The sequence below is a fragment of the Rhinopithecus roxellana genome, chromosome 11 (genome assembly GCF_007565055.1).
Source record: "Rhinopithecus roxellana isolate Shanxi Qingling chromosome 11, ASM756505v1, whole genome shotgun sequence".
Lineage (NCBI taxonomy): Eukaryota > Metazoa > Chordata > Mammalia > Primates > Cercopithecidae > Rhinopithecus > Rhinopithecus roxellana.
In genome coordinates, this window is record NC_044559.1 from 2382531 (window position 1) to 2408052 (window position 25522).

The 25522-nt window shown below is 49.3% G+C and overlaps 1 protein-coding gene across 3 annotated transcripts in view; it reads left to right on the forward strand.

Annotated features, from left to right (window-relative positions):
• OGDHL (oxoglutarate dehydrogenase like) overlaps positions 1 to 14486 on the forward strand; it is a 28593-nt gene extending 14107 nt beyond the window's left edge. For all 3 annotated transcript variants that reach the window (XM_010382838.2, XM_010382839.2, XM_010382837.2), the window contains exons 9-23: positions 1333 to 1512; positions 1645 to 1773; positions 2541 to 2720; positions 3022 to 3174; positions 3765 to 3867; positions 4401 to 4529; positions 5503 to 5653; positions 8206 to 8333; positions 9205 to 9383; positions 10779 to 10850; positions 10969 to 11094; positions 11183 to 11255; positions 12532 to 12695; positions 12872 to 13026; positions 13770 to 14486. In XM_010382838.2, coding sequence (XP_010381140.1) covers positions 1333 to 1512; positions 1645 to 1773; positions 2541 to 2720; positions 3022 to 3174; positions 3765 to 3867; positions 4401 to 4529; positions 5503 to 5653; positions 8206 to 8333; positions 9205 to 9383; positions 10779 to 10850; positions 10969 to 11094; positions 11183 to 11255; positions 12532 to 12695; positions 12872 to 13026; positions 13770 to 13893 — 2046 coding nt within the window. In that variant the 3' untranslated portion in view covers positions 13894 to 14486. The remainder of the gene's footprint in view (positions 1 to 1332; positions 1513 to 1644; positions 1774 to 2540; positions 2721 to 3021; positions 3175 to 3764; positions 3868 to 4400; positions 4530 to 5502; positions 5654 to 8205; positions 8334 to 9204; positions 9384 to 10778; positions 10851 to 10968; positions 11095 to 11182; positions 11256 to 12531; positions 12696 to 12871; positions 13027 to 13769) is intronic.
• The last annotated feature ends 11036 nt before the right edge of the window (positions 14487 to 25522 follow it).

Below are 25522 nucleotides of genomic sequence, written 5' to 3' on the forward strand. Positions count from 1 at the left end.
TTAAAATGAAATTACTATTTTTTTCAACTGAAAAAGAAATTTGATCATTGTAAAAACAACAAACAGAACAACGGTTATACAATGAGAAGGTGTTCCTCAGTGAGACTCCATTCTTGTGGCCAGTTTTGTTTGTGTGCTTCTGTTGTGTTTAGGTGTGTACTTCTAGAAACATTTCATGTTGATACTGACAAACCTCTTTGTCTAGCACAGCTTTATTTGTAAGAGGCCATGGGCATAGCCGTGACGCCAGGTGGCACCTTGCTGTTTTCACTTAACAAGTTGTCATTGTTTCCTGGCTGCACACAGGCTTCTTACAGCTAGAGCATCCCTTGTGCTGGACCTTGGGTTGTTCTAATGAGGGTCCTTGCACATGTGTGAGCGAGTTTATCTGTTAGATGGTGTTGGAGCAGAGCAGTGACTGGAGCTAAGGGGGTGGGACTGAATGACCCTCCCAGGAGCTGGCAGATGTCAGCAAGCCCATCCACAGTGTGTGACGGTGCCAGAGCCCCCACCCCACTTCCTTCCACATGCTCTCGAATCCTTTCATCTTTGCCAATATGATAGGTGCAAAAGAGGATTTTGTTGTAATGCATTTCTTTGTTATGAATTCAGTTGCTTATCTTTTCACATGCTTTTGAGCCATTCGTATTTTTCTGTAAATTCCCACTTGTGGCTTTTGCTCATTTTCCTGTGGAGTTTTTGGGCTTTATCTTCCTGATTTGTAAAAGCATTTTGTACATTGAGGGAATTTGCCCTTTTCCTGCATTTGTTTATGAATGTTTTTCTCAGCTTGATATGTTTCCCCTATCGCTGGGCGGGGGTTTGCTCCCCCATGACAAAGTTGTTAGAATTTAGGTGTCTTGTATGTTTTCGGTCTTAGGATATTGTGTAGAATGCTGTAAGTCTTCCTTGCTTCAGGATCGTAAAATGTTGTGTGTCCCTCATTGCTGCCCTTGGTGTGAGGAGTTGGGGGATTCAGCTTCAGTGTTTGCTGGCGGCCTGGCCGAGGGTCTCCGCACTGATGCCTAGGCCCTGCCCTTCTCTCCCTGTCTTCCCTGCCGCTGGATGGCCTTCCCCACTCCCATGCTCTCCTGCTCCGTGGTCAGTGTGCAGAGAGGCTCTGAGCCAAGGCCCAGGGTCCCTGTCTTCCTCCCTGGGGCCAGTGAGGAGGGGCAGTGTGATGAGGAGAGAGGGGTCAGGGACAGCTTGGCCCTCCGAGGCAGTGGGATCCGGGGATGTGCCAACCTGACTATGGGCTGCAGTGCCTGCCTGTGTGTCTACCTGTCTGGTGTGGGAGGGGAGGATCCATCATGTTCCCACTTCCACCTTCAGGGCTCCGGGGACGTCAAGTACCACCTGGGCATGTACCATGAGAGGATCAACCGTGTCACCAACCGGAACATCACTCTGTCGCTGGTCGCCAACCCCTCCCACCTGGAGGCAGTGGACCCTGTGGTGCAGGGGAAGACAAAGGCAGAGCAGTTCTACCGTGGAGACGCCCAGGGCAAGAAGGCAAGCTCACCTGAGAGAGCCCCGAGGACCTGGACCCTGCGGGGTGGGTCCAGAGGGCTAGGCCCTGGGTCTCCACAGTACAGGTGCGGGGCTGGGCTACGCAGCCCCTCCTGGCTCACACCTGCCCTGCAGGTCATGTCCATCCTGGTTCATGGGGATGCTGCCTTTGCCGGCCAGGGTGTGGTATATGAGACCTTCCACCTGAGCGACCTGCCCTCCTACACAACCAACGGTACCGTGCACGTCGTCGTCAACAACCAGGTGAGCATGTAGGCTCCACGCTGGGTCTCACAGCGTCAGCATTCCTGGAAATCCAGGAAGTAGCTTGGGGGGAAGGTGAGATGCTTCTGGCTCTGAGCCCACTGCTGTGCTGCTTACCAGGCAGGACCCTGATCTGCCCAGCCTTGGCATCCGGTCTGTGAAATTGGGGGACACAATAGGGAGGGATAAGCAGGGCTGGAAAGACCAAAGGAGCACCTGTGTAGCGAGTACCTCATGGAGGCTGGCTGTGTGCAGCCCCGCATTGGCAATCTTAGACACAGGGACCTTGGTGCCCTTTCTCTAAGGCAGCTGAGCTTCTAACAACTCATCTGGAGTTTAGAAAGCCCGGTGTTCATTGCCTTATTTGCATTAAGTTACATCATCTTCTGTGAACATCCTATGAGGTAGGAATTTAAGTGAGCCCTTTTTATAGATGAGGAAACAGGCTGTGGGAATGTAAGCACCTTGCCCCAGGTTGCAATTAGCAGTTTTTGGGACTGGGATTTTTCAGGCCTGTGTTCCTCACTACCAGTGTGTCAAAGTGACTGGCAAAAAAGAGCAGGCTCCATCCGGCTGGTGTTGCTGCTGTCTCCGTGGGAGCTGTTGCCGTGTCCAATTGTGGGGCTGCTCACCATCACCCTGTCGTGTCCCACATCCCCCCGGACACCTCAGTGGACCTTGAGCATCCCCCTGCTCAGTCCCCGAGGCTGGCACCTTCTATCTCGCTCTAAGTAGAGAGGCGCAGCAGGTTTCTCCTGCCTCTGCAGATTGGATTCACCACAGACCCCCGAATGGCCCGTTCCTCACCATACCCCACCGACGTGGCCCGGGTGGTCAATGCGCCCATCTTCCACGTGAACGCCGATGACCCAGAGGCTGTGATATATGTGTGCAGTGTGGCAGCCGAATGGAGAAACACTTTCAACAAAGACGTTGTCGTAGACCTGGTGGGTCTGGAGACTGAGGCCAAGGCATGGGTGGGTGACTCATCCCTGCTGTGCTGAGCCAGCCTGGTCTTCAGCATCTTCAGCACTCAGGGCTGGGAGTGCTTCTTGGATGAGAGATTTGTGCCACCAAGAGCAATCTGTGCAAAGGCCTGAGATGGGACACTCATTCGGTGATAGGTGATAGTGGAGCTCAAAGGGCTCCCAGTGGGTGTGCCCTACCTGGGTATTCCCCAATTTTGCAGCAGCTACATTGAGCACATAGCGTAGGGGAGGGCATGAGCCCCTCTGGCTGCTCCTGCAGGTCTGTTACCGCCGGCGCGGCCACAATGAGATGGACGAGCCCATGTTCACCCAGCCACTCATGTACAAGCAGATCCACAGACAGGTGCCTGTGCTGAAGAAGTACGCAGACAAGCTGATTGCCGAGGGCACGGTCACCCTGCAGGAGTTTGAGGTGGGCAGGCAGGCTGCATGGGCACCTAGGACAAACTTTGCATGGGGACCTAGGGAGGGGTTGTAGATGTTACCAGCCCAGTGCTGAGCCCTAAGGATTTAAAGAAGTAGCCACTGTGGTCCTTGTCCCCAAGAGGCCCCAGTTACCAAAGGGGACCAAGAACTAAGGATGCAGTTACAGCCAGGTGGGACACAGTGGGTACTGCAATGTGGGGGAAGCCCAGCCTTGAGCAGGCGTGCAGGAAGGCTTCCTGTAGGAGGCGGCCCTGAGCTAGGGTTGTCCCCATGATTATCTATGGAGTGTTGGTCCTTCCACCTTCATGGAACTCTGAGAGCAAGGACTACAAGTTTCCGGAGTCTTCTCCGATCCGCTTGCTGAGCATACTGCAGGCCTGCCCAGCCTCGTGGTACCCGTGTAGGATCCCCTGAACTCTGAGACTTTGGCTTCTAGCCATGAGGTCCCTACTGACCAGAGACAGAGAGTTCTAGAAGAACTTGGTAACGGGGACCAGGACTTATGAGTCCTAGTGGACTGGGCCTCTGGCTGCCCAGGGCTTTGCTGCTCTGTCCACACCTTCCCCCTGATTCCAGGAAGAAATTGCGAAATACGACCGGATCTGTGAGGAGGCTTATGGCAGGTCCAAGGATAAAAAGATCCTGCATATAAAGCACTGGTTGGACTCCCCCTGGCCCGGTGAGCAAGCAGTGTGTGGCTCAGACAGACTACCCTGGGCCTTCAGGTCTTGCACTGGGATCAGGTCTGGAATGGCCCTAGGTGACAGCTGTCATTGCCTAGTCTAGAGGCTGCAGGCTCTATCCCTGAGGTCCTAAAGCTGTGTGTGGCCGATTCCTGCAAGTCAAGGATAACATTGCTCTCTGAGCATGGATGGCCAGGTGCTCACTGAAAAGGGAGGGCACAGTCAGGTGGGAGGAGGGAGAGGAAGCCCTGGGCACTGGATACTTGGGTCCGGGGTGCTCAGAGGGCCTCCCTGGGGGCAGGGTTAGAACAGCTGTGACCCTGGGGCCCAGAGGTGGGTGTTGGGTCTGTGGGGGAGTTGCAGCTGTGGCTGTCCAGCTGTCGCAGGTCCCAAGGGTGGGCTCAGGGTGAGTCTGAGTGACAGTGGAGTTTAGGAAGCCATGGGCCCCTCAGTCCTGGGGAGGCAGGCTGGCCAGGGGGATCAGAGGCCACCACTGACCCAGTGTGGACAGAGCCTCTCTCCCTGTCAGGCTTCTTCAACGTAGATGGGGAGCCCAAGAGCATGACATGCCCAGCCACAGGGATCCCTGAGGACGTGCTCACCCACATTGGCAGCGTGGCCAGCTCTGTGCCCCTGGAGGACTTTAAGATCCACACCGGTGAGGTTGCTGGGCAGGCTGCAGCCCAGGCTGCTGGCCCCACCCCAACATTGTGCCTTGTAGGGAGGTTGGTTGGGATGCAAGAGAGATGGTGTGTCGCATTCCTGCTCAGTCTGCGGTGGGTTCACGTAGCTCTCGGCACCTCGTCTGTGCCTGTGACAGTAGTTCTTCTCAGGGTGGGCGTGGTGAGCTGGGCAGCTCCAGATGCCACACTCCCAGCTGGGTACCAGTGACAAGTCTTAGGTTGGGTTTTCAAAATGACTTTGCTGGGGCGTCCCTGGGTCAGGCAGGAGAGCAGGAAAGCGAGGACTCCCATGCAGGGGCTGGAACACAGCCTGGAACTTGGGCAGGATTCTGCAGCTGAAAGGACAACGGCTTGCCGGTGCCTGGACCAGTGACCGCGGGCAGCCACCCACTCCGGGGGCCCCTTGGCTGGGGCCACTGTGACCTTTGCCTGGGAAGTCCGGAGGGTCCCCTGTGGCTGTACTGAGGTGCTACACACCCTCTGACCCACCTGGAGGAGTTCTGAGGGGATTCCCTTACATTTTGCACCAAGACCGAGTGCCCTGGGGCAGCTGCTGACAGCGTCTGGGGCATGTGCCCGCTCTGTTTGTGTGTTAGCCTCTGTGTGTGGGGCCAGCAGGAGCACAGCATAGGCCTGGGGACTTGGGGTCAGATCCGAGTACCTTGACAGCTGTGTGATTTGAGTAAATGACTCCGTGCCTGATGGTGTCTGGAATGAGGCCAATGCTCGCCAAGTGGTACCTGCTCCACCTCCCCACGGGCTCAGGGTGGCCCCTTGTCTCAGCTGGAGGAGGGATGCCTGGCCCTGGGCCCTCCTGCAGCATCCTTGCCCTCCAGCCACATCAACAGACGGCTGCCCTGCTTTGTGCGGGGTGTGTGCTGAGCACCTACATACCCCCGCCAGGGCTGGCTGTCCCGTGGCCCTCAGGCCAGCACTCTCCTCCCACAGGCCTCTCTCGCATTCTGCGAGGCCGTGCGGACATGACCAATAACCGGACAGTGGACTGGGCGTTGGCAGAGTACATGGCCTTTGGCTCCCTGCTGAAAGAGGGCATCCACGTGCGGCTCAGCGGGCAGGATGTGGAGAGGGGCACATTCAGGTGAGCACGGTGGGGCTCAGCATCCGCACAGGAGACCTGGAGCGGAAGCTGGGCCTGGCTTGGGGATCCCGAGGGGGGCCTTTGTTGGGGTGGGATCTTCACAGCATCCCTAGCCCCTGCCTTCTGGCGGCATTATCAGAGGGCCACCTTGCTGACCCCCCAGGGTGAACGTGCAGAGCTCACTGCTGGGCCCAAGCTGTCCACTGAGGTCAAGCCTGTGGCCCTCTGTGATGCTCAGGATCGTGTGTGTGTTGGGGGATTGTGTGTTGAGTGTGGGGGAGTTGTGTGTGGTATGTGTGTGTGGTATGTTTGGTGTGTATGTGTGTGTGTGGTATGTGGTGAGTGGGGGGAGTGTATGCGGGGTTTGTATGGTACGTGTGTGTGGTGTTTGGTGTGTGTGTATGGTGTGGGATATGTGTGTGGTGTGTTTGATGTGTGTGTGGTGTGGGTGTATGATATGTGTGTGTGGCGTTTGGAGTGTGTGTGGAGTTTGGATTGTGTATGTGGAGTGTGTGTGGGTGTGTGGTGTGTATGGATGGGGTGTGTATGTGTGTGGTGTGTATGTGGGGATGTGTGTAGTTTGTGGTGTGTATGTGGTGTGTGTGTGGAGTGTATGTGGTGTGAATGGTGTGTAGTATGTGGTGAGTAGGGGGTGGGTGTATGTGGTGTGTGTGTGGTATTTGTGTGGCATATTTGATGTGTATGTGGTGTGTGTGTGGTTGTGTGGTGTGTCGTGTGTGTGTTGTATGTGTGGGATGTGTATGTGTGCAGTGTTTGTGTATGTGCGTGGTGTGTCTGTGGGGGTGTGTATGGTATGTATATGTGGCGTGTGTGTGTAGGGGGGTATATGTGGTGTGTGGGTGTGTGTGGTGTGTAGTGTGTGGTGTATGTGTGGTGTATGATGTGTGTATGGTGTGTGATGTATGTGTGGTGTGTGGAGTGTGTGTGTGGTGTGTATGTGTGTGTATGGTGTGTGTGGGGGTGTGTGGTGTGTATGTTGTGTGTGTGTAGTGTGTGGTGTTTGTGGTGGGTGTGGTGTGTTTGTGATGTGTGTGGTGTGTGTTGCATGTTGAGTGTGGTATATGTGTGTGGTGTGTGGTTTGTGGGTGTGTGTGTGGGGGTGTATATGGTGTGTGTGGTGTATATGGTGTGTGTGGTGTATATGGTGTGTGTGATGTGTATGGTGTGTGTAGGGTGTGTATATGTGGGGTGTGTGTGAGGGGGTATGTGTGTATGGTGTGTGGTATGTGTGGAGTGTGTGTGTGGTATGTATTATGTGGCGTGTGTGATGTATGTGGTGTGTGTCATGTTTGGTGTATGTGTGGTTTGTGGTGTGTGGTATATGTGGGGTGTGTGGTGTGTATGTATAGGTTTGTGTGTGTGTGTGGTACGTGTGATTGTGTTTGTGGTGTGTAGTCTGTGTGGTGTGTGGTATGTGTAGTGTGTGGTGTGTGAGGTGTGTATGTGTGGGTGTGTGGGTGTATATGGTACGTGTCTGTATTAGTGGTGTGTAGTCTGTGTGGTGTGTGTTGTGTGGTGTGTGTGGTGTGTGTGGTATGTATGTGTGGTGTGTATAGCGTGTGTGGTGTTTGGTGTGTGTGCATGGATGTGTGTGGTGTGTGTGTGTGGTGTGTTTCGTATGCGTGGTGTGTGTGTATGTGGTGTTTGGTGTGTGTGGTATGTGTGTGTGTGTGTGGTGTGTGTGTATAGTGTGTGGTGAGTGGGGATACGTATGTGTGTGTGGTATGTGTGGCATGTGTATGTATGTGTGTGGTGTATGTGTGTGTATTGCTGTTAAGCCAGCCCCTATCTTGCTTGTTTGCAGGTGTCTTTGTGAGTCCAAGTGGGGACTTGACACTTGTCAGTTGGCCACACCACATTTCCTCTGGTCCAGGGCCCTAAAATGTTCTAGGTCCTGCCTCAGTCCGCTCCTGGTTAGCAAGCCAGGGTGGTGTGGCTTCCAGGACTTGACCAGCTGGCTTTCTTATTCCTGGTTGCTTGTCTCTGCTGGTCTTGCTCCAACCAGGACCCAGGTGGTCCTCTGATGCACCCTGAGCTACATGTCAGTCCTAGCCAGGGTCTGGGGTTCAGCCAGGCGCCCCTCACTGTGCCCACCTCGGCTACTGCAGAGTGGTTTCTGTCTCTTGTGAATTGGGACAGGGCTGGTGAGATGATAAAGAAGCCAGCAAGACGGGGCAGCTTCTAGGCTGCCCTAGGAGGTGGCTCTAGCTGGCACCTGGGAAGTGTCTCATCAGGTCCTCTTTATGGGTGAGAAGCTGACACTCAGGGAGGTGCCACAACTCAGTTCCTTCCCACAGACCCCTCAGTGCATGTTGTGTGTGGGCTGCCGGCAGGCAGGGGGCATACTGCAAGGGGGACCACATGGCTCTGGTTTTTCACAACCTTCTTGGATGCCATCCTGTGGGACCCTGCAGGTTTCCTGGGACAGTGACGGAGGCTTGCCTGCCTCCTGCTGCCCAGCTCCCCTGCTCCAGGTGAATAGGTACCAGGCCACCTGCCCTCTGTCCCTGCCCCGGTCTGTGTCTCTGCAGTCACCGGCACCACGTTCTCCATGACCAGGAGGTTGACCGCAGGACGTGTGTGCCTATGAATCATCTCTGGCCTGACCAGGCCCCGTACACCGTGTGCAACAGCTCCCTCTCGGAGTACGGAGTCCTGGGTGGGTCCACACTCTCCTGCAAGCCAGGCAGGCCCCAGACACCTGGGGACCAGAGATGGGCTGGGAAGGGACTGGGGCCAGGGCCTGGGAGGGGCAAGAGATGCTCAGAGCCCCTGAGGGGATGGCCCTGGGGGATGGTGATTGGGCTGCCCCCACCTAAGGCCATGTGGGAGATGAAATCGTGTCCCATCTGGGCCCCTTGGGGATCCCAGTTAGGGGGCCCTGCTTGCTTTGAGGGGGCTCTGTGGGTATCAGGGCCCCAGTGGGCACAGACAGAGAGCCCAACAGAGTCTGCTGCGGGTTCCAGCTGCTGAGCAGTCCAGTCTTGGCCCAGCCCTCCCGCATTCCTCTGAGCCCCATCTCACCTCCTGTGCCCTGCACCCTAGGAACGCTGCACTGAGATCCCTTCTCTGGGCTCTGGGCTTCCCTGCCTGTGTCCCCTGTACATGCTGTCCCTGAGCTGCATCATTAGCTGGCTCACCTCCTCCTCACTGCCTGCCACTAGAGGCCAGGCAGATCCCGCCCCCAGGGAGATGCCTCTAGGGTTGTTTCTGCCCCTTCTTAGCAGCTCTGCATGTTTTTAAGGAGTTATTCTTGACAGATGGTCCCTGCTGCCTCCCCAGGATACCTAAATATGGCTGAACCTGACCACACATGATAGCAGGGCTGAGGGTAGCATCTCTGGGCATGTTGTCAGCCCCCAGGATGGTACATTCTACCCTTTGAATCCCAGGGAATCCCTGGGTTCGTCCTGGCTTATGAGAAGGATGAGTGGGGGCATGGAGGATATACTGAGAAAGGGCTGAGTTTGACTGGAGCCACTGCTACTTGGTGACAGCGTGCAGCAAGCTCTATCTTGTCTTCTGTTTAGGCTTTGAGCTGGGCTATGCCATGGCCAGCCCCAATGCCCTGGTCCTCTGGGAGGCCCAGTTTGGGGACTTCCACAACACGGCCCAGTGCATCATCGACCAGTTCATCAGCACCGGCCAGGCCAAGTGGGTGCGGCATAACGGCATTGTGCTGCTGCTGCCCCATGGCATGGAAGGCATGGTGAGGGCTGTGGTGGTGGCTGGTGGCTTGGTGGGCTCTGGTGGGCCTCGGAGGGACGGGATGGACCCTGGGCCCCTTGTCGAGTTGGATGGTATGTGCTTTCCAGGCCCCTGGAGCACGTGGGTCTGCGCAGGGTGGGGTCTGCACATATGCGTGCTGCAGCTGCTGAGACGATGATGCTACCCCTGGCAGAAGGCGCTACCGCGTATGAGTGCGTGCTATGCACCAGGCGCTGTTCAATGCTTCTGAATGTTAACTCTTCCAATCCGTACAGCAACCTAATGAAGTAGGCCCTGTTCCTGCGTTTCAGATGAGGAAACTGAGGCACAGAGCAGGGGAGTAGGTTGCCCAAGGTCTCACAGCTAGTAGCTGGGCTTTGAAACTATCCTGTGCAGTACTGCCTGTCCTCTGGTCCCCTCCTGTGTGACCTGCCTCTGCATCTACACGTGGGACAGAGGGAAGACATGCAGGCTGGCCGCATCCTCTGGAGGCTCCTGGGCTAGCAGGAGGGGAGGAAGGAGCAGAGTGTCATGTGATACCGTCTGGTGGGGAGGCGGCCTGACCAGGCAGAAGGAGACAGGCAGGGGGCTCATCGCCACCATTATACCCGCGCGGTGTTTAGTTCTGAGCACTTTACAGGCTGCATACTCGGCATCCTCACAACACTGGGGCTCAGTGAGGAGGGAGGTGAGGCTCCCTGCTTGGGGCTGCCTACTGTGAAGGCAGCTTCTTGGGAGGCGGGAGCTGGGCCAGGCTGGGTGTAGGGGGCTGGGTCCTTGGCCATCCCCACCAAGACGAGGCGAGTGACGGCTGTGGGGTGGGTCACCCCCGTCCTGCAGGAGCCGGCTTGGAGATGCCCCTGGGCTTGTCTTGCTGCTTTCATGGAGCAGAGCGGTCCATGTGGGTGAGGGTGGGCGAGGCCCAGGCTGAGTTGGGTCGGCCCCTACCTGGCTGTGTGGTCATGGGTGGTTTCTTACCCTCTCCTTGCCTCTTCATCTGTGCAGTGAGGAAAAGTCTGCATCATGGGGCTTTTGGGTATTAGCGAGTAAGTTGTGTGGGGTACCTAGAACTCTGCCTCCTGTAGCAGGTGCTCAGTCAGTGGCAGCCACTGTTCCAGGACATTCCAGAGAAAGCACATCTCAGTGTGGGCTTTTTGCTTTTTCTTCTGTCCCTGTGAGTTCACACACTGTGCTAGCTCTGGGCAGGCCCCACTGTGAGGATGCCCATTCTGCTCTTGTTCCACGTTCTTGGTTCATTTCTGTGGTTCAGGCTCCAGGGTGAGGGCGCCTCCACTGAGATGCCCTCCAGACTCTCCCCTGAGCTTAGGGTCCCTGCAGGGCCAGATGTCTGTCCCATGGTGGGGGCCAGCCTGGGCCATCTGGCATTTGCTTTCAGGGCCCAGAGCACTCGTCTGCGAGGCCCGAGAGGTTCCTGCAGATGAGCAATGATGACTCCGATGCCTACCCCGTGAGTGTTGCTGCTGTCCCCAGGACAGGGGCGCACCCTATTGTGCCCACAGGGCTAAGAGTCCAGGGTGTGGGTGCAGCAGACAGCCACCCTGGCCATACGCATCTCGTCCCCACAGGCATTCACCAAGGACTTCGAGGTGAGTCAGCTCTATGACTGCAACTGGATCGTGGTCAACTGCTCCACACCGGCCAACTACTTCCACGTGCTGCGCCGGCAGATCCTGCTGCCCTTCCGCAAGCCGGTGAGTCACCGTCCCAGGGCAGGGGTTACACGCAGGGGCCCTGGCCAGACAGGGCCAGCTGGCAGCTGAGCGTGTGTTTCCCTTCCAGCTGATTATCTTCACACCTAAATCTCTGCTGAGGCACCCAGAGGCCAAGTCCAGCTTTGACCAAATGGTATCCGGTACGTGCCTGGCCTGGGTGTGGGGCGGCCCACACTGGGGCGGTGGCCTATCGCGTGGCTTCTGCTCCTGGGGCTCCTCCATCCTCCCCTCTGTCTGTGGCTCTGCTGACCTGCAGCAGCTCCTGGCATGGTCCCACTAGCAATAGGGTTGGGAGGCTGGCACAGTGGCTGACCTGGGCCAGCTCAGGTCATGTGGGCTGAGTCCATGGCAGAGTCCACTGGGGCCCCGTTAGGCCCTAGCAGGGCTGGTTGAGGCCTGCCAGAGGCCTGCTGAGTTTGCAAGATATTGAGTATCATTCATTCCTTTGTCCATTTTTAAAATTCATGAGCCAAACAGACATTACAGGCCCTGGGGTCCTGGTGTCCCCTCCAGGAGTCTTTGACCTTATTTACCTGGGAGTCAGATCAGATAAAACACCTATAGTTGCAGTTGAGAGGTGACTGTGATCCAGGGAAGGACAGGTGTGAGGCTGGTGGAGCAGAGCTGTCTTGGAAAATGGTCCTGGGCAGTAGGGGGAGGGCCGGGAAGGGCCTCAGCGTGGACAGGGGTTGGATTTTCTCCCACGTCTGTTTGAATGTCCCCTCTGTGCGGGTGGGTGGCTGAAGTGGGCAGTTAGAGCTCTGATGTCAGGACTAGACTACCTGGGCTGCTTGCCCTGTGCTGGCTTCTCTCTTGAGGGCCTGGGATCCGTTTGGCCTTTCTGCCCTAGAGTCCTCACCTGAGATGCAGGGATGCAGGGACACTACAGTAGCCTCCTGAGAGGTTTTGCAGTGGGCATGACCTGGGGTCAAGATCATGGGCTCAGGAAGGAGGAATGGATGGGGCTTGCAGGTGAGGGCTCAGCTGCCAGGCTGAAAGAGGAGGAGCATGGAGCAGCCTCCTGGGACATCTGCTTAGTGATGGGGGACTGCAGTGCTCTGCAGGAGGTGGGCACAGCTGGGCAGAAGCAAGGTTGGGGCAAAGGATGATGCCATCATGTCGCCTTCTCTATCTCCTTCAGGGCCCTTCTCATTGTACCCCCACCTCCAGTCACCTTAAACATGATGCTCTCAGGGCTCAACCCTTGGGTGTCTCCACCCCTCTCCCTATGACAGCTCAGGGTGTCAACTGTCCCCTGCTCCATCTTTTAGTTCAATAGGTGTCCACTGCAGCCACAGGTCCAAACCTGCAGTTAGTCTCAGTGGCTAAGGAGAGCCTGGGGACGCAGGCCTGGTCCTGAGCTGCCCCAGCCCCTCTGGATACCGACATGTCTGCAGTGTCCTATTGGTCCCTCAGGGACCAGCTTCCAGCGGGTGATTCCTGAAGATGGGGCTGCAGCGCGGGCCCCTGAGCAGGTGCAGCGGCTCATCTTCTGCACGGGAAAGGTGTACTATGACCTGGTGAAGGAGCGGAGCAGCCAGGGCCTGGAGGAGAAGGTGGCCATCACGCGCCTGGAGCAGGTGTGCCTGAGCCCCTTGCACAGTCAACTATGTAAGCTCATGTCGCTGGCCCCGGCTCTGGCCAGTGTGCCAGCCAGGCCAGGTGAAGGCTGGTGAGGCCCTGTGCCTCCTGTTGGGGGGTGCTGGGGACACACCGCCCCTCCTCTGGCTATGCTCCTTTGTTCCTCCCTCCCCAGATCTCTCCATTCCCCTTTGACCTGATCAAGCAAGAGGCAGAGAAGTACCCAGATGCGGAGCTGGCCTGGTGTCAGGAGGAGCACAAGAACATGGGCTACTATGACTACATCAGCCCACGCTTCATGACCATCCTGAGGCGCACGCGGCCCATATGGTACATGGTGGGGCTGCTGATTGCCCCTCACCTCGGCCCTGAGGCTCCATCCTGGCTCCGCCTATCCCATGGGCCATGCTACCTGGAACTGGCCCTGCCTTTCTCTGGGCTGCATTTGGAAACCAAGGAGTTGGCCCCATAGTCTGTGTCAGCTCTGTGCACCCTGTCTGTGGTGGGACAGCTTACCCATGAGGGATGGGGCATCATCTGGACTGGCTTTGTGTTTGTTCTGCAGCCAGAACTGAACTAGAGAACCTGCTGCATGTCTCAAAACTCCTGCCTTTGATCTCAGGCCAGTTATGTAGCCCCTTGGAGCCTTAGTCCCTGTATCTCTACAAAGGGCGGTGATAAGATTAGATCTGATGTATGTATTAGCCCTGGCACATGGTGGGTGCTCAATACTGGCATCATGTGTCCGTGGGAAGATGGGAGAGGGTCCTGAGAAACTCCAAGAAGCCAAGTGTGTTTGTCCCCAAAGCCTTTGAGTTGTTGCCTCGTTTGTTGTCCTCATGGGCAAGTGCAGTGACATGGGGGGACAGTTTCTCTCCACTCTTCTGTGGCTGCGTGACTTGAGTTTGACCCAGGCTTCGCAGCTCATTGGAAGTGGTGCCAGGGCCAAAAGGCAGGGCCTGTAGCTTCGAGGTCAGCCGTTCTCAGATGTGTGCCCCCTGCAGTCCTGGGGTGAAGGTGGGGGTGGGGAGGTGGCTAGGCCCAGCCTTCACCTTAGCTTGTCTCTCCTCCAGGTATGTCGGCCGGGACCCAGCGGCTGCACCAGCCACAGGAAACAGGAACACTCACCTGGTGTCACTGAAGAAGTTTCTGGATACTGCCTTCAATCTCCAGGCCTTTGAGGGCAAGACATTTTAGAGCTGGGCAAGACCTGTGTAGGTCTCGCTGTGGGTTGGCTGGGGACCAAGGAGGTGATGGAAAGGGTAAGGGTGAAACTCCCGCCCAGGAGAGGGGCTACGGGGCCCCATGATAAAACAGACTCACACAGTGACAGGACCAAAGAACCAGCACTGCTGGCCTTGGTTGTCATGCCAGAATCTACCAGGACTGAGGGAGCCAGAGGAGTCCTATAGGCAGGCTGCTGTGCTGGCGCATCCCCCAGCTGCTCCCATCTTGCTGGAATTTCTTGTGCGGCTTCTCCACCTGCATCTCAAGACGGACACCCAGGGACCTGTGTCTGTGGCTGCTCCCATCCTCGCAGCCCTGGCTGCTGCTCGCCACACCCTCGCTCATCTGTAAATTCAAAGCGATGTTCTCTTCTGTGCTCTTAGAAGTAGGGAGTTGAGCAGTGACTGCCAGGGGCAGCGAACCTGTGGGGTGATGTGTTTGCGCTCTGTTTTATGGGGCATTCTTGCGAGATGTGTCATCTTCTGTGTGAAATGCAGCCACAGCTCATGTGTACCAAAGTAGAAAACCAAATCACGGAGAAATAAAAACATGCTTCAGAGAGATTTGCTGTTTTCATTTCATGTTGTAAGACTGGGGGAGGGATAGGCGGTTGAGAGAAGGTAGGGAATGGGGAGAAAGTTAAAAAAAAAATGGAGAGAAGAAAATATCCGCCTCTGTGGATATTTTTTTGAGATGGAGTTTCGCTCTTGTCGCCCAGTCTGGAGCGGAGTGGCGCGATCTCGGCTCACTGCAACCTCCATCTCCCAGGTTCAAGTGATTCTCCTGCCTCAGCCTCCCGAGTAGCTGGGATTACAGGCGTGCGCCACTATGCCCAGCTAATTTGTTTTGTATTATTAATAGAGGCGGGGTTTCACCATGTTGGCCAGGCTAGTCTCGAACTTCTGTCCTCAAGTGATCCACCTGCCTCAGCCTCCAAAGTGCTGGGATGAGAGGTGTGAGCCATTGTGCCAGATTTTCATTTGAGCACCAGGTAGTGTCTGTTGGCTTCTCCACTCTGGCCTTTTGTTGGTTTTGCTTCCCTGTGGAGATCCTGGAGAAGCTGCCGCAGGGGAGGGATGTTTTGCTTGGAGCAGATCGTTTGTTCATTTATCCCCTTCTCAGAGCACTTCCTCCTTGGTGGACACTGGGTTTCAGGTGGAAGGCATCCGTCTGCGTGCTGGCTCTTCACATCAGGAGTCCACTGGGGAGACATGTCAGCTGTTCAATTCATTGAGTTGTGAGTTTACGTTGGAGGTCAGTGCAGACGGCTGTGGGTGTCAGGGAAGGATCCCTGGAAGAGCTGGTGTTTGAAGGAAGAGGAAAAGAGATGAACCTCTCTGGAACAGACACAGAAATACCATAGGGCTGGCACGAGCAACCTAAAACAATCAGCATGAGGTTGGGCGGTGGAGTGTTAAGTTTCATCAGCCTCAAACATAGCTTGCTGAAAAATTAGCCAGGCATGGTGACGCGTGCCTGTAATCCCAGCTACTCAGGAGGCTGAGGCAGGAGAATCACTTGAACCTGGGAGGCGGAGGTTGCTGTGAGCCAAGATCGTGCCACTGCACTCCAGCCTGGGTGACAGACTCCCGTTTCAAAAAAAAAAAAAAAGTATATCTTGTTGAGAAATACTTTGATTCCTACCACAGGGGCTTTCAAAGTGACATAAAGTGAAAAGAATTGTAGCCCCCATTTATGGTGTCTGCCGTGTCTTGGGCCTTCTGCTGGATGTTTTGCGTGTGTAATTAAATGCTGTCTAGTCTTCACCATGGCTTTGCATGTTGGGAATATGTCCATTTTAGAGATGAGGAAATCGAGGTTCATATAAAGTTATTTGCCCAAGGCCACTTGCTAAGGAAGTGGTGGTTTTGGACTTCACCTCTGTCCACAAGACCACATTGCTTCCCTTGGGAAATGAGTTCTTCCCATACCGTGCATTCCTGGCCCCACGGAGAACCACTAGTCTGGGCTTTCCCTGCAATTGGCTGAGGCAGCAACTGGTGAGGCACCTGGGCTGTGCAGGAGCCCTTGGGGATCAGATGATGGATGTGGCCTGCCTGAGGTGCATACAGTCCCTTCCTCAGTGTGGGTACAGGAAGGCTGTAGATGGGCTGGGAGGCATCTCCTGCAGGAAGAGGTACAGTCAGCCAGGCACGGTGGCTCCTAGCTATAGTCCCAGTTGCTCAGGAGACTAATACAGGAGGATCACTTGAGCCCAGGAGTTTAAGACCCTGTCTCTTTAGGAAAAAAAAAAAAAAAAAGGAAAGAGGTGCAACCACCAGATTACCAAATTGGGGAAAACCAACCACATAAAAAAGGACTCCAAACCCTATAAACATAAGAACTAACCCTGGGAGGCTGGGCGCGGTGGCTCACAACTGTTATCCCAGCACTTTGGGAGGCCGAGGCGGGTGGATCACGAGGTCAGGAGATCAAGACCATCCTGGCTAACATGGTGACACCCTGTCTCTACTAAAAATACACACACAAAAAATTAGCCAGGCGTGGTGGCGGGCGCCTGCAGTCCCAGCTACTTGGAAGGCTGAGGCAGGAGAATGGCATGAACCCAGGAGGTAGAGCTTGCAGTGAGCCGAGATAGCACCACTGCACTCCAGCCTGGGTGACAAAGTGAGACTTTCCGTCTCAAAAAAAAAAAAAAAAAAAACCTAACCCTGGGAAATAAAACAAGCTCAAGGAACAAGCGGAAGGCTTTAAATGAACTGCAGTAACCAGAGGGCTAGGAGAATATTGCTGCTATGAAACAATAACAGACTATTAAAACAGACTATATTTAAAATAATTGGACATCAAGAAAATATGAAATTTTGCCAAAATTAAAACCTCAATAGATAGGCTGAATAGCAGAACAGACACAGCTGAAATACAAAATAAGTTTGAAGACAAGCCCAAGGAATTCTCCGAAGAAAGTAGAACAAAGAACAAAGATACGTATTTTACAATTCTTTAAAGAAACATGGAGAACATAGGAGTTCCACAGTGCTGATACTGCGTCTAACAGGAATCGCAGGAGGAGAAGACATGGGGGATCTTTGTGATGGAGCATCTGTTCTTGACTGTATCAATGTCACTGTGTCCTGGTTGTGATTATCCTAGAGTGTTGTAAGATGTTATTATTTGAAAAAAATGGGTAAAGGCTAGGCCCTCTGTGATGTAGTTCTTACGACAGCATGCAAATTTACAGTAATATCAGATACAAAAGTTTAATTAAAAAATGAGTTGTCAGATCTGGCCACTGTGCTCCAGCCTGGGTGACAGAGTGAGACTCCGTCTCAAAAAAAAAAAAAAAAAAAAAAAAAAAAAAAAAAAAAAAAAAAAAATGAGTTGTCTGCTCCCTGTTGAGTTGTAAGCATTCCTTATATACTCTGAAAACAAGTCCTTTACCACATGTATTTTGCAAATATTGTCAGTCTATGGCTTGTATTTTAAATTTCTCTAAGAGTGAAAGATTTTTATTTTCATAAAGTTCAATTTATCATTTTTTATTGTTTGTGTTTGTCTCTTTGGGCTGCTATAACATAATGCCATAAACCGGGCAGCTTGTAATATTTCTCACAGTTCTGCAGGCTATGAAATCTAAGATCAAGGTACTGGCAGATCTGGTGTCTGGTAAGGGCCTGGCCTCCTCAGAGATAGTGCCTTCTTGCTAGGCCCTCCATGGTAGAAGGGGCAAACAAGCCTACTCCTGGACCTCTCTTTTAAAAATTTTTAAAATTAATTTAACTTTTTGAAATTTCAATCGGTTTTTGGGGAACAGGTGGTGTGTGGTTACATGAATTTTAGTGGTTGATTTCTGAGATTTTTGTGCACCCATCACCTGGGCAGTGTACACTGTACCCAATGTGTAGTCGTTTATCCCTCACCCCACTCCTACCCTTTCCCTTGAGTCCTCAGAGTTCATTGTATCATTCTTTATTTTCTTTTTTTTCTCACTCACTCTGTTGCGCAGGCTAGAGTGTAGTGGTGCAATCTCAGCTCACTGCAGCCTCCACCTCCCAGGTTCCAGTGATTCTCCTGCCTCAGCCTCCTGAGTAGCTGGGATTACAGGTGCACACCACCTTACAAAATAATGTTTGTATTTTTAGTAGAGATGGGGTTTCACCATGTTGTCCTGGCTAGTCTTGAACTCCTGACCTCAAATGATCTACCCGCTTTGGCCTCCCAAAGTGCTGGGATTACAGGTGTGAGCCACCATGCCCGGTTCCATTGTATCATTCTTATGCCTTTGCATCCTCATAGCTTAGCTTCCCCTTATGAGTGAGAACATACAATGTTTGGTTTTCCATTCCTGAGTTACTTCACTTAGAATAATGGTCTCCAGTTCTATCCAGGTTGCTGCAAATGCCATTATTTCATTCCTTTTTATGGATGAGTAGTAGTCCATGGTTGTGTGTGTGTGTGTGTGTGTGTGTGTGTGTGTATATATATATATATATATATATATATATAACATTTTCTTTATCCACTCATTGATTGATGGGCATTTGGGCTGGTTCCATATTATTGCAATTGCAAGTTGTGCTGCTATAAACATGCATGTGCAATTATCTTTTTCGTATAATCACTTCTTTTCCTCTAGTTGGATACCCAGGAGTGAGATTGCTGGATCAAACAGTAGCTCTACTTGTAGTTCTGTAAGGAATCTCCACACTGTTTTCCATAGTGATTGTACTAGTTTACATTCCCACCAACAGTGACAAAGTGTTTCCTTTTTACCACATCCATGCCAACACCTATTTTTTTTTATTTTTTGAATATGGCCATTCTTGCAGGAGTGAGGTAATACTGCATTATGGTTTTGATTTGCATTTCCTGATCATTAGTGATGTTGAGCATTTTTTCATATTTTTTGGCCATTTGTATGTCTTCTTTTGAAAATTGTCTATTCATGTCCTTCTCCCACTTTTTGATGGGATTGTTTGTTTTTATTCTTGCTGATTTGTTTGAGTTCCTTGTAGATTCTGGATATTAGTCCTTTGTCAAATGTATAGATTGTGAAGATTTTCTCCCATTCTGTGGGTTGTCTGTTTGCTGATTATTTCTTTTGCTGTGCAGAAGCTTTTCAGTTTAATTAAGTCTCATGTATTTATCTTTGTTTTTGTTGCATTTGCTTGTGGGTTCTTAATCGTGAAGTCTTTGCCTAAGTCAATTTCTAGAAGGGTTTTTCCAATGTTATTTTCTAGAGTTTTTATGATTTCAGTTCTTAGATTTAAGTCTTTGATCCATCGTGAGTTGATTTTTGTATAAGGTGAGAGATGAGGATCCAGTTTCATTCTTCTACATGTGACTTGCCAAATATCCCAACACCATTTGTTGATTAGGGTGTCCTTTCCCCACTTTGTTTTTGTTTGCTTTGTTGAAGATCAGTTGACCATAAGTACTTGGTTTTACTTTTGGATTCTCTATTCTGTTCCTTTGGTCCATATGCCTGTTTTTGTTGTTGTTGTTGTTGTTTTGTTTTTTTGAGACAAGGTCTTACTCTGTCACCCAGGCTGGAGTGCAGTGGCACCATCTAGGCTCACTGCAACCTCCACCTCCTGAGTTCAAGCAATTCTCATGTCCCAGCCCCTCAAGTAACTGGGATTACAGGTGTGTGCCCGGCTAATTTTTGTATTTTTAGTAGAGACAGGGTTTCACCATGTTGGCCAGACTGGTCTCAAACTCCTGGCCTCAAGTGATCCACCCACCTCGGCCTCTCAAAGTGCTGGGATTATAGATGTGAGCCACCGCACACGGCCTATATGTCTGTTTTTATACAAGTACCGTGCTGTTTTGGCGACTACAGTCTTATGGTATAATTTGAAGTCGGATAATGTAATGCCTCCAGATTTGTTCTTTTTGCTTAGTCTTGCTTTGGCTATGTGGGCTCTTTTTTGGTTCCATTCATGTTAATTTTAGGATTGTTTTTTCTTGTTCTGTGAAGACCTAGACCTTTCTTATAAGGACTAATCCTATTCATGAGATATCTACCTTCATGACCTAATCACATTCCAAAGGTCCCATTTCTTCATACTATCAGCTTGGGGGTCAGTATTCCAACATGTGAATTTGGTGAACACAGATATTCTAGCCATCATAGTGTCCTAACTAAAAAAAAAAAAATTTTAACCTAATGTTCAGATTTTCTCTTGTATTTCCTTCCATATATTTAATAGTTTTAACTTTTAACTTTAGGTCTATAAACATACATTTTGAGTTATTTTGTATATGGTGTGAGGTGAGGGTCAAGATTTATTATTTTCTGAATGATACTCAATTGATCTTGTACCATTTGTTTAAAAGACTATCCATTACTCATGGAATTAACTTGGCACCTTTGTGTACATAATATATAGTCAATTACATAGCATAAAAATGAGAAAAAATGTGCAAGACCTGCACACTGAAAGTATAAAATATTACTGAGACAATTAAAGAAACTCTAGTAAAGGGAGTTATACCATGTTCATAGATTAGAAGATTTAATGCTGTTAAGAATCAATCCTTCCCAAATTGATCTATAGATTTGACACAACCCCCATTTAAATTACATCAAACTGTTTTATAGAAATTGAGAAGTTGATTCTAAAATCTATATGTAAATATTTAGCTAAAACAACTTTGAAACGGAAGAACACAGAAGACTTTCATTACCTAATTTCACAATTTATTATAAAACTACCATAAAAGCCTGATGGGATTTTGATTTGTATTGTGTATATATCAATTTCAGGAGAAATGATACTTTACAATCCAGCAATATGTTCTATACCTGCATTTATCTATATCTTTTAAAATTCTACTCAACAACATTTTACAGTTTTAAGTATATAGGAATAACACATATTTAGCTAAATTTATCTGTAAACATTTTAGTTTTTAAAGCCACCATCAATGGTATTTTTAAGATTTCAATGTCTAATTATTAATTGTTAGTATATTAAAATGCAATTGATTTTTATGTACTGAGAACATGCTTACTGGTTCTAATGGCTTATTAAAAATAGATTCCCTTGGATTTTCTACAAAGATAATCATATAATATGCAAATAGTTTTATATCTTCATTTGAAATCTTTATGTATTCTGCCTATATTATTATTTTTACCTTACGGCCCTGGCTAGGATCTTCTGCAATGTGTTGAATAGAAGTTGTAAGAAGTTGCCTATTCTTAGAGAAAAGCATTTAGTCTTTCACTATTAAGTATGATGTTAACCAAAGTTTTTTCTTGGATGCTCTTTATCAAGTTAAGCAAAAATTTTCTATTCCTGTTTGCTGAGAGTTTTTATAAGGAATGGATGTAGGATTTTGATAAATTTGTTTCTTGTCTATTGTGATGATCATATAGTTTTTCTTTTTAGTCTTTTAATATGGTGGATTACATTGATTGACTTTTGAATATTAAATGTATTTTCCATTCCTGGGATAAACAACATGATCATAACGTGTTACTTATTTTATATATCGATAGATTTGGTTTGCTAAAATTTTGATTAGGACGTTTACATCTATATTTATGAGAGACATTGTTCTGTAGTTTTTTTCTTATAATGTCTTTGTCAAATTTTGATATCTGTTGGGAAGTGTTCCATCATCTCTTGTTTTCTGGAAGAGATTATATAGACATGGCATAATTCTTCTTTAAACATTTGGTAGAATTAACCAGTGAAGCCACTTAGGCCTGGAGTTTTCTTTGTGGAAGGGTTTTAAATCAATAAATTCAATTAAAAAAATAAATTTAGGGCTACTTGTATTATCTGTCTTCTCTTGAGTGAGTTTTTGCGCCTGTTATGAGCTTGATTGTGTTCCCTAAATTCACATGCTGAAGTCCTCACTCCCAGCATCTCAGAATGTGGCTGTATTTAGAGATATGACCTATAAAGGGGTAATTCAATTAAAATGAGGTCATTAGCATGGGCCTGAATCCAAAATGACTGGCATTCTTAGAAGAAGAGAAGATTAGGACACAGACACACACAGAGGAAAGACCATGTGAATGTGAAGACACAGAGAGAAGATAGCCATCTACAGACCAAGAAGAGAGGCCTCAGAAGAAAGCAACCTTGCTGACACCTTGATCTCAGTCTTCTAGTCTTCAGAATTGTGAGAAATTGTGAGGAATTATGTGATACTTCATTATGGCAGTCCTAGTAAACTAATACAGAGTCTTTCAAAACAGTTTTCCATTTCAGTAAGTTGTTGAATTCATTAGCATAGAATTGTTCCTGCTATTGCCTTGTTACGCTTTCAGTGTCTGTAGGCTCTGTAGTGATGGCTATTCTTTCATTTCTGCTTTTGGCAATTTGTGTCTTCTCTCTTTTTTTCTGACAAGGCTGACTAATATTTATCTTTTTTTTGGCTCTTTTCAAAGAACCTACTTTGGGTCTTATTGATCTTCTCTCTTTGTTTCATTTTCTATGTTACTGACTTCTGCCCTCATCTTTGTTACTTTCTTCTGCTTATTTTAGGGTTCATTTGCTCTTACTTTGCTTTTCTTCTCATAAGAGTAGTCATACCCCATCAATTTCTCCCTACTTTTGGTTGATCTACAGTGCCTCAAACAGTTGTTCTTTTTACGTTTTGTCCAGATTTTTGTAAATGTTATCAGCAGGAGGGTTAATCTGATATGAATTCCTCTTTCATTACCAGAAGCTGTTCCCTAGAACCACCATCTTTGAAGGAAGATTTGGCAATATGTATTAAAAATTTAAATACCTCCATTTCTTGGTTTCTATCCTAGAGATATTCTTATACATGTGTATACAGAAATGAGTACAAAGATTTTTCATTTCAGCATTATTCAAAATAGTGAATTAATAAATCCCTAAATGTTCCATAGCAAGGATTGGCAAAAGTTTTCTGTAAATAGCTAGATTGTAAGTAATTTAGGCTTTGTAGGCCATATGATTTCTATAGCAATGTCTTAGTCTATTCAGGCTGTTGTAACAAAAGACTATGGCCTGGGTAGCTTATAAACAACAGAAATTTATTTCTCACAGTTCTGGAGGCTGGAAAGTTCAAGATCAAGATGCTGGCAGATTCAATGTCTTGTTAGTGCCTGCTTCCTGGTTCATAGATAACTATCTTCTCACCGTGTCCTCACATGGTAGATGGGGTGAGAGAGCTCTTTGAGGTCCCTTTATAAGGTCATTAATCTCATTTATTAAGGCTCCACCTTCATGGCCTAATCAGTTCCCACAAACCCTACCTTCAAATACCATCACATTGGGAATTAGGTTTCAGCATATTTAGGGGACACAAACATTCATTCTATAGTAAGCAGCAACTCAACTCCATTGAGGTAATGTATAGATAATATGTACATGAATATATATGTCTGTGTTCCAATAAAACTTTACCTGGGGACTCTGACATTTGAATTTCACATAATTTTCATGTATCACGAAACATCATTTTTAAAAATTTTTTAACCACTTAAAGATACAAAAATTATCCTTAGATTGCAGATCATATAAAAATAGGTGGTGGCCAGATTTGATCTATTGTTCATAGTTTGCCAAACCCTAATCTATAGATTTTATTTAACTTTATACACAAATAAGTGATTTTTTTCTTGAATTTTAATTTTAAAATAATTATAGATTCACAAGAACTTGCAAATATAGTACAGAGTACCTTTTAGCCAGTCTCCCTGAGTAGGTATGTTTTATATAATTACATTGCAACAGTACAATATGTGTATAGTTTTATGCCTTTTTTTTTTTTTTTTTTTTTTTTTTTTTTTTTTTTTTGAGACAGCCTCACTCTCTGTCACCCAGGCTAGAATGCAGTGGCACAATCTTGGCTCACTGAAACCTCTGCTCCCGGGTTCAAGCAATTCTCATGCCTCAGCCTCCCCAGTAGCTGGGATTACAGGTGTGTGGCACCATGCCCGGCTAATTTTTTTTTTTTTTGAGACACAGTTTCACTCTGTTGCCCAGCCTGGAGTGCCGTTGGACTATCTCAGCTCACTGCAATCTCTGTCTCCTGGGTTCCAGCGATTCTCGTGCCTCAGCCTCCTGAGTAGCTGGGATCATAAACACCTGACACCTGAGTAGCTGGGATCACAAACACCTGACACCATGCCTGGCTGATTTGTGTATTATTAGTAGAGATGGGATTTCACCATGTTGGCTAGGCTGGTCTCGAACTCCTAACCTCAAGTAATCTGCCCACCTTGGCCTCCCAAAGTGCTGGGATTACAGAGGTGAGCCACTGCACCGGACCACATTTTTGTATTTTCTGTAGAGACAGGGTTTCTCCACGTTGGCCAGGCTGGATTTTAACTCCTGGCCTCAAGTGATCTGCCTGACTGAGCCTCCCAAAGTGCTGGATTATAGGCGTGAACCATCACGCCCAACCAATGCCATTTTATTACATATGTAGACTTGTGTAACTACCGCTGCATTCAAGATACAACACCATCCAGCACCACAAAGATCTCCCTCATACTGCCTATGTATAGTTACAGCTTCTCTGCCACTGTCCCTAACTTCTAGCAACCATTAATCTCTTTTCCATCTCTATAATTTTGTCATTTCAAGAATATTATATATGTTGAGCGTGGTGGTGGCAGGCACCTGTAATCCCAGCTACTAGGGAGGCTGAAACAGAAGAATCCTTTGAGCTCAGGAGTTTGAGGCTGTAGTGAGCTATGATTGTGACACTGCACTCCAGCCTGGGTGATAGAGCAAGGCTTTGTCTTGGAAAAAAAAAAAAAGTTATACAAATGGAATCACACAATATGTTACCGGTTGAGATTAAGCTTTTTTCATTCAGCAAAATGCTGTGAGATCCCTCCAAAAAATACCTGCTTTGTGATCAATATGAAAGCTAGGCAGCGCTAAGTTGAACACTCTGATTATATTGACATGCTTTTTGGTTTTAAATTGGAGTTGCTGGTTAAGTTGTTGCTTAAGGAGCAACTGTGTCTATGAAGCTTATATTCCCTGAAACAGTGTAGAATGTGGATCTGAAATATCCCATGGCTTGAATGCTACTTCAGTTTGCCGATCTTCCTCCTAACTGCTGAACTGGATTTCCTCATGTAGACATTTCTAGCCCAAAGGTCCTGAGGTGCTGGGGAGTGAGCAATGCTGAGAAGCCAGCAGAAAGGGGACTCCAGTTGGCAGCATTGTCTTTCTTCCTTCCCTGTGAGCCCCATGCAGCAGCCAGTGGGCCCCTGTCGCTGGTTCCCCAGGGTGAGGCCAACTGGAGGACCACACCTGCCACCCATGTGGAATCTTCCTCTGTGGAGGGTCAGAGATCTCTGCTTGGCCAAGCTGAGTCCACCAAGCTCCCTGTCTGCACCGTCTCTGTCGGCTAGTCTCAGCGCTGGGACCATGGTTGGGAGGGATCAGTGACCACACTTGCTGTCTACTGTGGTAATTAAGGTAAAGATGGGAATCAAATGGGGATGTATTTGATCCTGATTTAATGCTTACGGTTCTTTCTAATTCTTAAATAATATTATGAAATATTTAAAATATACAGAAAAGGAGGCCGGGCACGGTGGCTCACACCTGTAATCCTAGCACTTTGGGAGGCGAAGATAGGCAGATCACCTGAGGTCAGGAGTTTGAGACCAGCCTGGCTAACACGG